The 15,000-nt window shown below is 41.9% G+C and overlaps 3 protein-coding genes across 3 annotated transcripts in view; 1 reads left to right on the top strand and 2 right to left on the bottom strand.

Moving 5' to 3' along the window:
* Positions 1-612: 612 nt before the first annotated feature.
* Positions 613-5,099, bottom strand: tppp2 (tubulin polymerization-promoting protein family member 2). The gene is made up of 4 exons (XM_060863258.1): positions 4,962-5,099; positions 2,286-2,519; positions 1,499-1,652; positions 613-1,380 (listed from the first exon to the last, which is right to left on the bottom strand). The coding sequence occupies exons 2-4, from the start codon at positions 2,480-2,482 to the stop codon at positions 1,186-1,188; spliced, it is 546 nt and encodes a 181-aa protein (XP_060719241.1). The 5' UTR covers positions 2,483-2,519; positions 4,962-5,099; the 3' UTR covers positions 613-1,185.
* Positions 5,100-8,551: 3,452 nt separating this feature from the next.
* On the top strand, positions 8,552-13,111 carry ftr84 (finTRIM family, member 84). Its single transcript, XM_060863253.1, has 9 exons — positions 8,552-9,169; positions 9,699-9,794; positions 10,068-10,193; positions 10,382-10,489; positions 10,813-10,969; positions 11,097-11,150; positions 11,254-11,322; positions 11,419-11,555; positions 12,286-13,111. The coding sequence occupies exons 1-9, from the start codon at positions 8,615-8,617 to the stop codon at positions 12,691-12,693; spliced, it is 1,710 nt and encodes a 569-aa protein (XP_060719236.1). The 5' UTR covers positions 8,552-8,614; the 3' UTR covers positions 12,694-13,111.
* Positions 13,112-13,377: 266 nt separating this feature from the next.
* nfkbib (nuclear factor of kappa light polypeptide gene enhancer in B-cells inhibitor, beta) overlaps positions 13,378-15,000 on the bottom strand; it is a 5,473-nt gene continuing 3,850 nt past the window's right edge. Inside the window, exon 6 of the mRNA XM_060863254.1 lies at positions 13,378-15,000. This exon is cut by the window's right edge and continues 938 nt beyond it. The gene's annotated coding sequence lies outside the window, so the exon portion shown is untranslated.

Here is a 15,000-nt window from a genome sequence, read left to right as displayed (position 1 = left end):
GACCAACAATAACAGTGATCCAGACTGACATGATCCAAACCTACATATCAGAGATGGGAACTTGACAGCATCCAGTAACCCGAAGAAACTCACTCACTCACTCACTCACTCACTCACTCACTAATCTTCTACCTCTTATCCGAACTACCTCGGGTCACGGGGAGCCTGTGCCTATCTCAGGTATCATCGGGCATCAAGGCAGGATACACCCTGGACGGAGTGCCAACCCATCGCAGGGCGCACACACACACTCTCATTCACTCACACACTCACACACTACGGACAATTTTCCAGAGATGCCAATCAACCTACCATGCATGTCTTTGGACTGGGGGAGGAAACCGGAGTACCCGGAGGAAATCCCCAAGGCATGGGGAGAACATGCAAACTCCACACACACAAGGCGGAGCCGGGAATCAAACCCCCAACCCTGGAGGTGTGAGGTGAACGTGCTAACCATATGAAGAAACTTAAAATTCAGAATTCACAGCATCCAAGACTAAGTGCAAGCAAAGGTCAAGACCTTCCCGAGTTCCAAAACCCGTGAAACCCCATGAAGAACCCACATAAAGATCATAGTGTGTCATCTTTAAACCTAAAAACAGCACATGGTTTTATTTTGAGGATATATTTTATTTGTTCAGTGTTACGTAACAGATACAGACAGAAAGCTGAAACAACAGCAGAAATCTTGCAAGCAGAGAACATTTACTTTCTCTTTACAGTCTGTGAGATCTTTGCATCTCACTTAGTTTACCAGTAATTATCTGAAAAAAAAGAGATGAGATGAAGTCATCTTAACTTTCTATGTGGTTACAGATTATTACAGATTATTAGTTTAATCACGTCGGTTTTACGAGAAGCCGAAAACTACAGAAGTTCTCACAGCAGACCAAAGCTACAGTGTTAGTGATGAACGCTATAAGGCACTAAAATTAGGAAAGCGAGAGAAACAGCATTTGTTGGAACGAGACACTGCTGGAATGCGAGAGAGAAGGTTTCTGAAGTGTTAGTAAGAGAGGACTGGATGTGCTGGAAGTTCCTGTGTAAGAGTCGTAACTGTTGAGGTTAGTGCGGTTTGTTCGGTTTAGCTTGTCCATGTATGTGTGAAGCAGATATACAGCGTCCATAATACACAGTAATACATGCATAATGATGATCAGAACCGGCGACCGTCCTCTCTTCTCATTCTCCTTCTTTCACTTTGTCCTCGTAAGTGCCCTGGCCTTTGTATGCACTCACATAGCCGCTGGTATCAGGTATGTCCTGTCTTCCTGCTTTGCCTTTCCCTTTTCCTGTCTCATCAAAGCGCTCCTTATGAGATCCGGTGTATTTACTGCTGTCCGTCAAACGGTCCGTGGCGCCCGCCTTCACCGCTTTCTAAGTATACAGACAAACAGAGGAAAGCGAGACCATACGGACCGTTGTGTGAATATATACAGTATGTATGTGATGTTTGATTAAAGAGAAAAGGTGGTCACAGTTGTCAGATCCTCACCGTCACGCCCACGTTAGCAGGCTCTTTGCCTGCGATGAGGCCATAAAGGAGCTGCTGGGCCTCTTCCTGACTTTTCCCTTTAAAGCGCTTCGGAGCCAACTCCACCAGCGCCTGGGTAAACTGTTCGAAGGTAATCACACGTGCCGACTTGGCTCTAAAACACACACACAGATATTTTAATTCCATTTTCATTCTAAACTGCCTCCCAATTTTTTTCTTGGCAATTCCTACTTGCTAAATATGACATGCCATGACATCTACTAAAGTGTCATGGGGAGCTGCACGTACTTCAGAAGAACATCTGTCTCCATGAAGAAGCTAAAACATCCTTTCCTTTAGCCAACACGGCTCTGATTAACAACACAAACTACAGTACTAGTGTTACAGTGAAAGTGACGTGACATACGGCTAAGTACGGTGACACATACTCATAATACTTCTCTGCATTTAACCCATCCAAAGTGCACACACACAGCAGTGAACACACACACACACACACACACACCGTGAACACACACCCGGAGCAGTGGGCAGCCATTTATGCTGCAGTGCCCGGGGAGCAGTTGGGTGGTTTGGTGCTTTGCTCAAGGGCACCTCAGTCGTGGTATTGCCGGCCCGAGACTCGAACCCACTACCTTAGGGTTAGGAGCCAATCTCTCTAACCATTAGGCCACGACTTACAGAGACTGGTTCTTCAAACCGTGTTCCAAGATCATTGTCTTGTTAAATATAGCGGTATATCAGTACATTATCAGTGTTTAAGGATAAACCCCAGCAGGAAACCCACTTGACTTTGCTGAAGATGATGTCCACGTCGGTGATGGTGACACCCTTCCCGTCGATCACCTTGCAGTCCTTGCACAGCTTGGCAAAGTTTTTCCCGGTCATCTCCTTCCCTGTGGCTTTGGTGTCTCCATGCACAGCAAACTTCTTGAATGCCGTCTCCATCTCAGCCAAAGACACCGATCCAGAACCTTCCGCCATGCTGCTGGAAAACAGGACCGTTTCTAAGAGCAAAGGACTTCCACATCGAAGGAAGCATAAAGAATTGAAAAGTGAAGAGTTTATCAGGAAGATAATGTATGTGTATTTATTTCAGTCACATTTTTGTAAATTCGACTTGTTATGACTAAAATGAGACAGTAACTGTAGACTTTAGACTGCTGATTGCTAATCGAGCTGCTGGGACTGTTGAGAAATGTTGAGAAACGTTGAAATTATTTCACTCATGATCACTGAACAAACAGGAAGTGGTGTGTACATGTTTAATTTCTCTTTCCCTTCTCTTTCCCACCCACAGATGCCACAGCTTCTGACCGGATCTCTGCATGTCTGGAGAAATTTCATCATGGATGACTGCTCATCAGTTAAAGCTTAATCCTAGCAAAACTGAGCTGCTCTTCATCCCAGGTGATTCATCCCCAGGTCATGATCTTGCTATATCCTTGCACAATGATCTGATCTCCCCTTCAGCCACAGCTCGCAACCTTGGGGTAACCATGGACAATTAACTGTCCTTTTCCTCTCATGTTGCTAATGTGACTCGCTCAGGTCGGTTTCTTCTCTACAACATTAGAAGGATTCGGGCATTTCTGTCCACACAGGCTGCTCAGGTACTTGTTCAGTCTCTTGTCATTTCTAGACTGGATTACTGCAACGCACTGCTGGCAGGTCTACCTATGAACGCAATCCGTCCTCTGCAAATGATCCAAAATGCAGCTGCCCGGCTTGTTTTCAACCTGCCAAAGTTCTCTCATACCACCCCGCTGCTGCGATCCCTCCACTGGCTTCCGGTAGCTGCACGCATCAGATTCAAAACACTGATGCTGGCCTACAAAGCCAAAAATGGACCACCTCCCTCTTATCTCAAAGCCCTCATAACTCCTCGCACTGCACCCCGCACCCTCCGATCTACCAGCACTGCTCGACTGGTTCCACCATCTCTCAGGGTAAGAGGCAAGTATACTACAAGACTCTTCTCTGTACTGGCACCAAGGTGGTGGAACGAACTTCCCCTAGAGGTCCGGACAGCTGAGTCACTGGATATTTTCGGTGGTTGAAGACCTACTTATTCAGGAAACACTTCAACTAGCACTTCTTTCATTATCTTTTGCATTTAAAAAACAAAAAAAACAAAAAAAAAAACACACCTTTGACACTTTCATTGTAACTTTGAACAAATGTTTTAAACTCATGGTATCTTAAGTATGTAACTTAGTGAGCCAGCATTAATGTATTCAATGTTAGAGATTTAAGCACTTATGTACGTCGCTCTGGATAAGGGCGTCTGCCAAATGCTGTAAATGTAAATGTAAATGTAATTTTAACATGAACACAACTAACACATGTATTAGCAGGGCTATCTCATTGAGAGTGACAGTCACTCGTTTCGGTCTTTTGTCACGTTCTCCGCCACACATTAATAAGCCACAGCACCCAAAATGTATCAGTCCGCAACGCTGTCTCTATGGAACCAGGTAGGAACCAAGCGCGTCGACCCTGGAGTTCTTAGTCAAGCCTGACACTTATCAGCCAATCAAAAAAAGAGGCTACACAATAGCCAATCAGAAAATAGCACTATTGTATCTGGGTAAGATTTAACGCAACAACCAATAAAAAAAAAAACATTCATTAGAGAGGGTATTTTTGATGGTCAGTTTGAACATCAACAAATATGGGGGTTGGAGATGTCACTCTTACCTGTCTTCAAAACTTGAGAGCCCTGTATTAGTTATATCTTGTTTATGGACAGAGTAACAATGCAGCAAGACTATATTCATCTAAACAAATGTTTAAATAATTTTGTAAGAAAGTTGCCTCTAATTTTTATCGGATAAACTGATGCTGAACTAACTGAATAAAGTTACCATTTTGTCGTTTTTCACCAAACAAACAAATGCACAGATTTTTCATTTACGCTGTTCTTGTTATCTTGCTAGCGCATATTAGGAAACTCATCCAATCTCATCCTAAAATATTCTACTGTTAACGTCTGCCTTAAAGCACATCCAGAATATGTGCTGTCATTAAAACTACACGAAACCTCACGGCTGCGTGACACAATGTTACCGTGACAGCCAGAGACAGTTTGTAAACAAAAGGAGTCTCCAGTGTCAATGTTTTGTAAATCAGTCAGTGGTAAATTAAAATTTAGCAGCGTTGCTGTGGTTAATTTTTCTGATTCATTCCTGTTCATTTTTGTGTTTAGTTCCTGAACAAATGAGACAATTTGGTTGAATCTAACTGTAGTGTTTACAGAAAAGATGTCAGGTGAGACAGACTTTCGTCGGTTCTTAGCAGCGTTAATCTACTCTTGCGTGAACCTACAGAAGCAAACATCAGGCAACGTACATGTTCTGGCTGATAGACAAGGTTTGGGATCCACCCCTCATCCTGAGATTATGGCATAGTATAGTCTGTGTGTGTGTGTTTGTGTGTGTGTGTATTAAATAAGATGGCCTACCTGTAAATGATGAGGGATGCTCCTAATCGTTATACTGTGATGCTTGCACAAGGATGCTGTGTGTGTGTGTGCCTGTGTGTTTCCTCCCTCCTTCCCTTGATCTCTGTGTATGTATCCATCTCGTGTGTGTGTGTGTGTGTGTGTGTGTGTGTGTGTGTGTTTGACGTAACCCAGAGAACGGGGAGGGGGAGGGGGAGAAGGCACAGCCCAGCACAAAGCATGACATCATAGTCATTGTCTCACTCTTTTTTTTTCTCCCTCTCCATCGTTCTCTTCCGCTGTGTTTGTCTGTTTGTGTCCATTGTCTCGATTTTTTACCCTCAATATCTTCTTACTTCTTCTCGTTCACTGCTTGCTCTGTCTGTTTGCTTGTCTCATTCTCCCTCCATCTTTCTTTCAGCTGCCACGCCCTAGTCAGACATTAAAACTGGCACTGCAAATTACACACACACACACACACACACACACACACACACACACACACACACACACACAGAGTAAGAGAGAGAGAGAGAGAGAGAGAGAGAGGAGGCTGGAAGGAAATCTTGTACAAGATAAATGTTTAAAAATTAGAATAAAAAGACTATTTTATTCCTTTTTTTGTGGAAAAAAAAATCTTAAAGGCTTCAGACAGCCTGCAAATTCACAATATTTAGAAATGTAACTCAATGAAGAAAAGGGGGTGGAGCTTGTGGTGGCTTCAATTTATAATAAAAAAAAAGAAGAAATTTTTGCTGGTTATTACGCCACAGCAAATTTACTCTTTCACTTAGAAAAGCCCTGGTAATTCTTCCCCTCCACACTCAAATGGAAACCCACATGGCATCAGGATGTGTATCATTGCACAATGACAATCCAGTCTGCTTCCTGGTTAAATTAGAAGTCACACCATTTGACTCGTATCGATACGAGTCGACTCCTTTGGCTCGTTTAAGACTGTAACTTTTATGGATGGAATTCCATCCCTTTTCCTGGAGCTTCCTGAGGGCTGGGGACAGAAAGCAAGGGGTACCACGGATAGGGTGCCAACAGTTCACAATCACACACACACACTCATTACAGACAAGTTTGAGATGCCAGGCATTCTACAACGTATGTCTTTGGGCCCGGGGACTGAAGAATCCTGAGGAAACCCCCAAAGCATAAGGAGAACATGCAAACCCCACCCACACCTGGAAGAGGCAGGATACAAATCGCTATATATCAATAATCGCTAAGTGCTAATCGCTATATATCAATAAAATGAGGCATGGTTTAAAAAAATGTACAGAATTAAATATTAAAAGCAGAGGAACACAACAATTATAGAGGTTCACGGGGAGCCTGCGCCTATCTCAGGCGTCTTCGGGCATCAAGGCAGGATACACCCTGGACGGAGTGCCAACCTATCACAGGGCACACACACACTCTCACACTACGGACAATTTTCCACAGATGCCAATCAACCTACCATGCATGTCTTTGGACTGGGGGAGAACATGCAAACTCCACACACACAAGGCGGAGGCGGGAATCGAACCCCCAACCCTGGAGGTGTGAGGCGAACGTGCTAACCACTAAGCCACCGTGCCCCCTTGAATTGGAAACCGATTGGGAATAATTTTACTCCACATCATCTGGCAACAGTGATTTGCCCCAGTAAGTTTGCAAAAGGCAGAGCAGAGGTTCAAACTGAAACCATGGAGGCAAATGTGGTGTGAGGCTTGAATACACCCTTAATGGGAACCATTGACATACAAATCTCAACTTGTTCACACCATCTTGGGAGGCGGGAGGAACCTGGACGAAACTCACACAATGCGACCTGCTCTACTACTTGTACTGCATATTGCCTTGGGGTAAGGGTAGATCATTGGTAAATGTTTCAGCTCTGTGCTGTGGTTAGATAGCTTCTAACGGTACATTATGTAGAACGAATTTTCAAGTGTTCAATTAGTTTCTACTGGCTACAAACAGGAGAGAAGGCAGTTGTGGACTTTCCCTGTGCCATAGTAGCAGTAACATTAGATCTGCTGAAAACTACTTTCACTTCATTTCCCTCCTGGGTTTCAGTTTGCACTCCTGTTCAGTTGCAGAACGCTTGGCTACACAATGTTACTGAGAGAAATTTGCAATTTATCTGCAGGGTTAAAAAAAAAGCAAACAAAGCTCCTGTCCAAAGTAATAATATGTAAAATCAACCTAGAGTTTCATGCAATCCAGGTCCATAAAATCGGATGTATGTCAGGTTCATCAGTCCTGATATTACGGAGGAAAATTCTACTGTACCTTTCGTTATCTTAGCTACCTTCATGCTTCATGTACAAATCACCAGTTAAGATTTTAAGAAGTTACAAGAGATAATAGGTGTTTCTGAGGGCACATGGTTAATGTCTTCTTCTGAGTCTTCTCTGTATAGTCCAACCCATAGTATTTCATGCAAGCTATTTCTGCAAGCGAGCCAACATGAAACATGATCTTTAAACTCCTCTCTGGAATCTGTGAGTCTAGAATCCACATACATAATGCTCTCTTGTGGCCATTATGAGCACTGCCCAATATCTTGCCCCATGAAAAGATGTGCCCCATATGTGCTTAAGCCGTAGAGAACGAGGCATCTTCAGTCGTGATAATTTTCACGTTGGCCATATTTGTCTGTATCCAAATATAAAACCGTAGGTGTTTTATCTATAATTTTATCTATGATTTACACTCCATGGGCAGCTCAATGCCATAATTATGCTCCGTCAATGGTTAGAAGAGTCCAGGGCTTGTCTGAGATCTTGTTACAGATCTTGTTTCAGATCATTTTTAAAAAGTTGATCTTGGGAAGAAAGGTGTGCAATTTCATTCATGTCCAGACCTTATTGATTTTATTTAAAAATGTACATCAATGGTTAGAACTTTTTCCTCCTCAAACACTTCATCAAGCTTGTTAGTGGCCCTTCGGATCAAGCTTGTTAGTGGCCCTAACTTTCTGAGAATCACAGGCATTTTTTACACATGTAAAAAAAACAGCAAACCAATGACCTTGACCAACATACTCGCTGTCTCTCTCGGAGATAACTCCACTTGTTGTGCCCACACCTACCTGCATAAATGTGTTTGTTGTTGACACTGTCCACCGCAAACGGAATGCAATTTGAGCACAGAAGCACTGGGGCTACTAGGATTTGTGGGAATGTGTACAATCAAAAATAGAAGGTATATTTCCCATCAACCTTGTGAGGTTCAAACCTTTTTAATGATTACAAATTTATACATAAAAAGCACTCAAATGTAGGTGTCCCTAGTAGGTTCTTTGTATAGTTATGGCTTCAGAGCTCAATTATAGTTTAAATACAGTATACAACCTTAAATGGTTTCCCCAAAAGGATAGATCGAGAATTTCTTTTTTCACTTCATGCCATTTCATCGTTTGATGCTTTCCATGCTGGTATCTTGCATGGTGTCTTGGACATGTGATCTACGATTACCTCTCTCAGCATAAACATGGTTATCAAGCGACTATCTCTGTTGACATACAAGCAAGGTCTTACATTTTCCTCCAGAATTTGTGTTTAGCTTAGCAACCCAAGCTGTACTCTATAAATACAGGCACTGATCTTCGAGTCTCCCACTTACCACACTTCTTGTTTCTTCCTTTCCTTTCCTTTCAGTATTTTCTATAAACCATGGCAGACTCTTACATGTGTTGTCTATGTGCCGACGCCCTGCGGGACCCCATCACCATCCCTTGTGGAGATACATTTTGCCTGGAATGTATCAAGATCTACTGGGACCAACTGGACCACCTGGGCATATATAATTGCCCAGATTGTAGGGCAACTTTCACTCCTCGACCTCTCCTGCGCCGCAACGTGCCCAGTGTTAGTTCTCGGGAACTACAGTCACCGTTAACACCGTTAACACCCTTTCCAGATCTCAAGAGGGACTCGTTGTGTGATTTCTGCACAGGCCGAAGGAACCGGGCAGTCAAGTCGTGCCTGGTGTGTCTCGCATACTACTGTGAGACACACGTCAAGCCTCACTACGAGTCAGCCACGTTCAAGCGGCACAAGCTGGTCGACGAAACGGGGCACCTTGACCGTAAGATCTGCCCACAGCATGAGAAAAGCCTGGAGCTGTTCTGCAAATCGGATCAGATGTGTATCTGCGTTCTCTGCACAGTGAGGGAGCACCGTGGCCACAACACGGTTAGTGCAGAGGACGAGCGTGCTGACAAGCAAGTAAGACTGCTTTATAAAAACCAATGTGTGTTGAAAGACAAAACTTGCTGGTTGGAAGTAACTTGCAGGAACTGCTAATTTCAGAGGTTCATGTTAAGATTATGTGAGATAAATGTGTTAAATAAAAAAAGTTGCTATTGCTTAGTGGCTAAATGGCATTTTAGTGGCAAAGTAAAGGCTTCATTGTTTGATGGTTCTATAGTCCGTGGTACGATCTGAGCTTGAGTTAGTGTCTGTGTGGAGGTTTGAACGTTCTTTCGGGGTCCACATGGGTTTCTTTCCCCATACAATAAACTGCCCTTTGTGTGAATGAGTATGTGAATGAGTGAGTGGACAGGGTCTCCTGTGATGGACTGGCATTCCATCCCCCAACCCCTGGTGTATTTCCAGGGTTGTTCCCAGTGTTTCTGCATATACCCGAGCAAGATAACGAGCTTACTGAAGGTGGTTGAATGAATGAATTTGGTATCATTTAGCCAAACAAGTTCAAAGTTCAAAGTTCATTCTCACAGGATCCAATGTTCTTCAGAAAATGCTGGTGGTGACCCAGTCCGAAGTCCAGCATGTTATCCAAGAGCGCATGAAGGAACTACAGGACCTCCGACACAATGTGGATGTTCTCAAGGTGAGTTCAGAGATTTTTGAGTCCCGATTTATCTGTTGCTGCCATCTGTTGGTAGGCAAGCATTTGATTAGCCACTTTGCTGTCAAAAGCCTTAGATTCCAGGACTATAACAAACAGAATAATCTCTTTATATTTGGCACTGGTTGGATGTATTGGATGCTTAAATTGATTTTAAACTTAGTTGCAACTTAATAATAAGCAACAAACATGTGCTCTGTGTCCTGAGGAAAAAACAGTAAAGAATTGGTGGTAACTCATGCTTCCTGGCTATAGGGTAATGCTCATCGTGCCCAAGAGGCAAGTGATAAGATCTTCAGTGAGATGCTGCAGTCTGTGGAGCGCTGGCATGGTGAGATTTGCCAGCTAATTCAAGCTAACCTGCAGGCTGCAATGGCACAGGCAAGTCGTCCGACAGTAAATCTTTCAACCTCAGTTGACATTTTGGTCTGTTATGATTTGTTCAACCCCTAATTATTATTCCGGTCTTGACTGATGGAACAAACCTCTTGAAAGCCATACTAGGTAGACCGACAGTCTTAGATCTATAGAAATCTAAATGTATAAACGAAATCTGTACATATTGGCAGGCTAATAGCTACGTGGAGCGGCTGGAGCAGGAGATCATGGAGCTACAGCGGCGAGATGCAGAGTTACGGCATATACTCGACACTGAGGACAATATACATTTTCTACAGGTACACAACTGTGCTCCTACAGATATCCATTCAAATTTGAAGCTAATATACAGACACTGGAATTCAGTATTGGAAATATTAAGAAAAACACCACAGAAATTATTAGAAGAAGATTAAAAGGCCCTCACTATAGCAATAGGAAGCTTGGTTGCTGTTACTAAAGATGCCTTTATGTACGTAAACCACAGCTGCTCAGATTTACAGTTCTAGCTTTAACTGCACATGTTAACAATTGGTTATAACTAACTCACTGGATTAAGACTTAGACGCCAATTAGTAGTGAGTTATACCAAGCTCATTGTTGGTGATAAACACTTTTGCAGAATTTTCCGGTGCTGTGTATTGCCCCAGAGCCAATGGTGCCCAAAGTCTTGATCAACCAAGAGTTCTCTTTTGGTGAGGTTACCAAAACTGTAACTGACATAAAGGAACACCTTGATGACATCTGCAAAAAAGAGATGGACAACTTGTCCAAAAAAGGTTAAGGAAAATCTATGATACAATCCACTAACAACTGAATTTGGGAAATGCTAGTTTATGTGAGCTAGCATTAGCAAGAATTCCTGGCCTGTCATTCAAACTAACATTTTTATCCCCCTACCCACAGTGACTGACATCCCAGTTTATGTGTTAAACCCCAGGACTGTTGGTCGGTTTAAAGGTAAGGTGACACCAATGTCGTTTTTTAGTCTTACAAACTGTATACTACCAATATTCTTATGAAAAGGGTTCTTTTAATCGGTCACTTTTAATAAATATCTTAGATATTGTTTCCTTCATACCAACAAAAGCTGATGTTCAGGAGCCCAAAACTCGAGCAGACTTCCTCAGATGTAAGTTGTGATGATGTGACACTTAACGAGGGCCTGGTTTTAGAACTTGTATTAATAAATACTCATGGATCTCTGAAATGTTCTCTTGACAAACAGATACAGTGAAGCTTACCTTTGACCCCAATACAGCCTATAAGGAGTTGGTCCTCTCCGACGGGAACCGCAGGGTCATTCGGAAACGCATGGTCCAGTTCTACCCAGAGCATCCGGAACGCTTTGATGGCTTTTGCCAGGTAATTACTGTATCTTGCTTTTTAACGACATTTCTTCTTCCTTTTTCTGTAGAGTTGATTGTGGTTAATAGTCTGATGTTTACTGTTTTTATTTTACACTTGAGCTACGTAGTGGAAATTCTCTCAAGAACAATCCTTGACAAAGAACAAGGACACAGAAATATTCATTCATTCATTCATCTTCTACCGCTTATCCGAACTACCTCGGGTCACGGGGAGCCTGTGCCTATCTCAGGCGTCATTGGGCATCAAGGCAGGATACACCCTGGACGGAGTGCCAACCCATCACAGGGCACACACACACTCATTCACTCACGCACACTCACACACTACGGACAATTTTCCAGAGATGCCAATCAACCTACCATGCATGTCTTTGGACCAGTGGAGGAAACGGGAGTACCTGGAGGAAACCCCCGAGGCACGGGGAGAACATGCAAACTCCACACACACAAGGAGGAGGCGGGAATCGAACCCCCAACCCTGGAGGTGTGAGGCAAACGTGCTAACCACTAAGCCACAGTGCCACCACAAAGAAATATTGTCTTCTGTAGACATTATTTAACTTGACAGTGTAGCTAAATACCAGGATCCTTTCTACGCGGCCATTTGAACGATGTTTATTGTTTTTCTACAAGGTGTAGATGTACAATAGGAAGTGGGGTTGTTTGCAGCTAATTCTAATTATTATTAATTTGAAAATTTGTGGAACACGTCCGTTTTGTCTTAGATCTTGTGTGCCGAGCCCCTGAGTGGCTTCCGTCATTACTGGGAGGTGGAGTGGAGCGGCGAGTTCTCTGTTGGTGTCACCTATAAAAGCATCAGCCGCAAAGGCAAGAACTCTAACAGTCTGCTCGGGTACAATGACCGTTCCTGGAGCCTGCTTTGCTCCGACTCCGGATACTCGGCCTGGCACAACAAGACAGACAAAGACATTCCAAGAACTGCCAGAGCCTCACGGATTGGTGTGTATCTCGATTATGCTGGTAATTCTGTGTCCTTCTATTCCGTCTCAGAAAACATGCAGCTCATCTACAGGTTTCACGCCAAGTTCTCCGAGCCATTGTATGCCGGGTTTGGAGTCGGAGCCTCTGTATCTCTGTGCTCACCAGAGAAGATCACACAGCTGTACTCTTGAGGAAAAGATTGAGCTGGAACATAACTAAACCTGCTAATACTCAGACGACTCAATCTACTTTGAATATTTACAACCTAGCAGCTGACCAGCAGGGTTCTTCTTTGAACCTTCTAATAAAAAAAAAAAAAAACACAGTTACAGGTTCCTCTGTGGCTGAACACCTTAGCAAGTCGTTTCTTCGACCGTTTACCTATACATATTAGCATGCTAATGACCTAGCATGCTTACTAGCCTGAGGAACATAACGACTGCCTTATGTAAGCAGGGCTGATGTGATGTAAAATCTTACTTTAATATTATTCAAGTATTAAGTAAGTAGTTTCCGTGCATTTCTATATATTTAACAAGCTTTGTACATGCATTGTAGATTTTTTTTATTATTTTGACCAAATGTGATAATAAACAATACATACAATCATCCTTGAAATAACATAATACTCGTCATGTTACAAAGCGCTCGCGTCTTCATTACGTATTAATTCTTCATATCAAACAAACATTTCCTGGAACCTTTGTGTAGCCTAAATGACTAAAATCAGGAATGGGAAGCATGCTAATTAACAGCGACTAATTAACACGCCCGCCGGGCATCGATGAGAACATCGCTGTGGTATTGTGAGCAATCCAGTCGACTCCATGCTGGGGTTTGATCTAAACACGACACCAAAGAGAGACAAACTCGTATTTTTTTCCCCCCTCATCATTTTTATTTTCATTTAAAGCATTAAAACTTTACAATCTTCAACCGTCACCCGATTCAACACGAGGCAGACCAAATAAACAAATCCTAACAAAATAAATCAGAAGAGAAACATCACAGGGATGAGTTCAGAGCCCTTATCAGGAGGTTCTCAATAGATTATTAGAATATTTGATACTTAAATCCTCACGTCTCCGATCATCTAATTCTGTTCATCGTATCAGTACAAATCAACTTCCAGGTTCCCGTCTGCTTCCGGTCGTATATTCCATCCTTCATCCTTCACTTACACACTTCATGTCTTTCTTTTCCTATTTTTTTATTCTTTCTGCAGATGAAATCATCTCCAACCTCAATAAAAAAAAAAGATTTAGTATCTTGTTTTTGTGCTACAGCAAAACGTTATAAGTTTATAAACCTTTTTTAATTCCATGTGAACATCTGATGGGGTTTGGGTACATCTAAAGAGCAATTCTCATCCAAAACTGTTTTTTAAATTATTATTTTATTTATTTATTTATTTTTTTACACACAAAATCTAAAGCTATTTACTTTCATTGAATTCGATCATTTTTACACAGTTTCGAACTAAAAAAAACACTTTGTTTGATTAAAAGAGGATTTTATAAATCAGGATTTAAATTTTAGAAATTTAACGTTAAATTGAAAAATAATCATTTCTGGTTTGTTTCAGGAGGCGGAGTTTTATTTATTTATTTATTTTTCACTACTGGGCGTTCTTAACAACCGTACGTTTCTCTGTGCGTGAATAACTCGTGAGCTTTTTCTACAACTACGAAAAAAAATTCTCCTTGCTGACTTTGAGCGATTTTTCTTTTGGCTACTTTTATACTTCTTCATTCCCAGAAAAAAAAAACAAAAACACAGAACTACATCAAAATATGTTAGAAATTGAACGTGCTTACATCAAAGCTGCAACATAAACACTATAAATATAGATCATCATATATAAATTCCACCGCTTGGAATATCTTCTAGTTGTATTTGTTGTAAGGATTCATCTATACACAGCTAAAGCTCAAGCAGGAACACTGCGATTTTAAAGGTGTTTGTAATGCAGACACACAACCTTAACTACAGACCTACAACTGCCAACAGTTTTTAAACTCATCACCTAAACAGTAAGTCCAATGGAAATGTCCTTTTTTTTTTTTTTTATACATTTTTTTAATCACTTTCACTATCACTTATCATCACAGCTCAAAGTTCAAAAGCCAAAAAAGTCAAATCACATGCTGTCCAATCCGTCAAAAATTGTAGTGTCTTTTTTTTTTTTTTTTTTACTGCAGCTACCAATCTAACAGTGCTGATGTTTATACAGCACACACACACACACACAGTTATCTGTTTAAAAAAAAAAAAAGAATTGCTGCATCACGAAGCCGAACTCGGGCTAGTAGGAGGCGTGGCCAAAGGTCTGAACAGGTTTAGATAAAGAGGTAAAGCTCCAGTTTCAGCGTATATTTCATTTCCTGATATCGAATCCCGCTGAATTTTCCCATCCAAAATTTTCCAGGAAATACATTTTTAAAATCGTCAGAATTCTTTTTAAATTGCAACCGAAAAACGTCCCGATTTACCTCCTG

Source organism: Tachysurus vachellii, chromosome 26 (assembly GCF_030014155.1).
Source record: "Tachysurus vachellii isolate PV-2020 chromosome 26, HZAU_Pvac_v1, whole genome shotgun sequence".
NCBI classification, from domain to species: Eukaryota; Metazoa; Chordata; class Actinopteri; order Siluriformes; family Bagridae; genus Tachysurus; species Tachysurus vachellii.
Note: the sequence above shows the minus strand (reverse complement) of the source record. Positions and strands in the feature narration are given on the sequence as shown.

Coding starts and splice junctions, on each gene's coding strand:
- tppp2 (XM_060863258.1), bottom strand. CDS start 2,482: ATGGCGGAAGGTTCTGGATCGGTGTCTTTGGCTGAGATGGAGACGGCA. Junction 1,653..2,285: donor ATCATCTTCAGCAAAGTCAA/GTGGGTTTCCTG, acceptor TGTGTGTTTTAG/AGCCAAGTCGGCACGTGTGA. Junction 1,381..1,498: donor CTGCTAACGTGGGCGTGACG/GTGAGGATCTGA, acceptor CTGTATACTTAG/AAAGCGGTGAAGGCGGGCGC.
- ftr84 (XM_060863253.1), top strand. CDS start 8,615: ATGGCAGACTCTTACATGTGTTGTCTATGTGCCGACGCCCTGCGGGAC. Junction 11,151..11,253: donor GACTGTTGGTCGGTTTAAAG/GTAAGGTGACAC, acceptor TAAATATCTTAG/ATATTGTTTCCTTCATACCA. Junction 11,556..12,285: donor GCTTTGATGGCTTTTGCCAG/GTAATTACTGTA, acceptor GTTTTGTCTTAG/ATCTTGTGTGCCGAGCCCCT.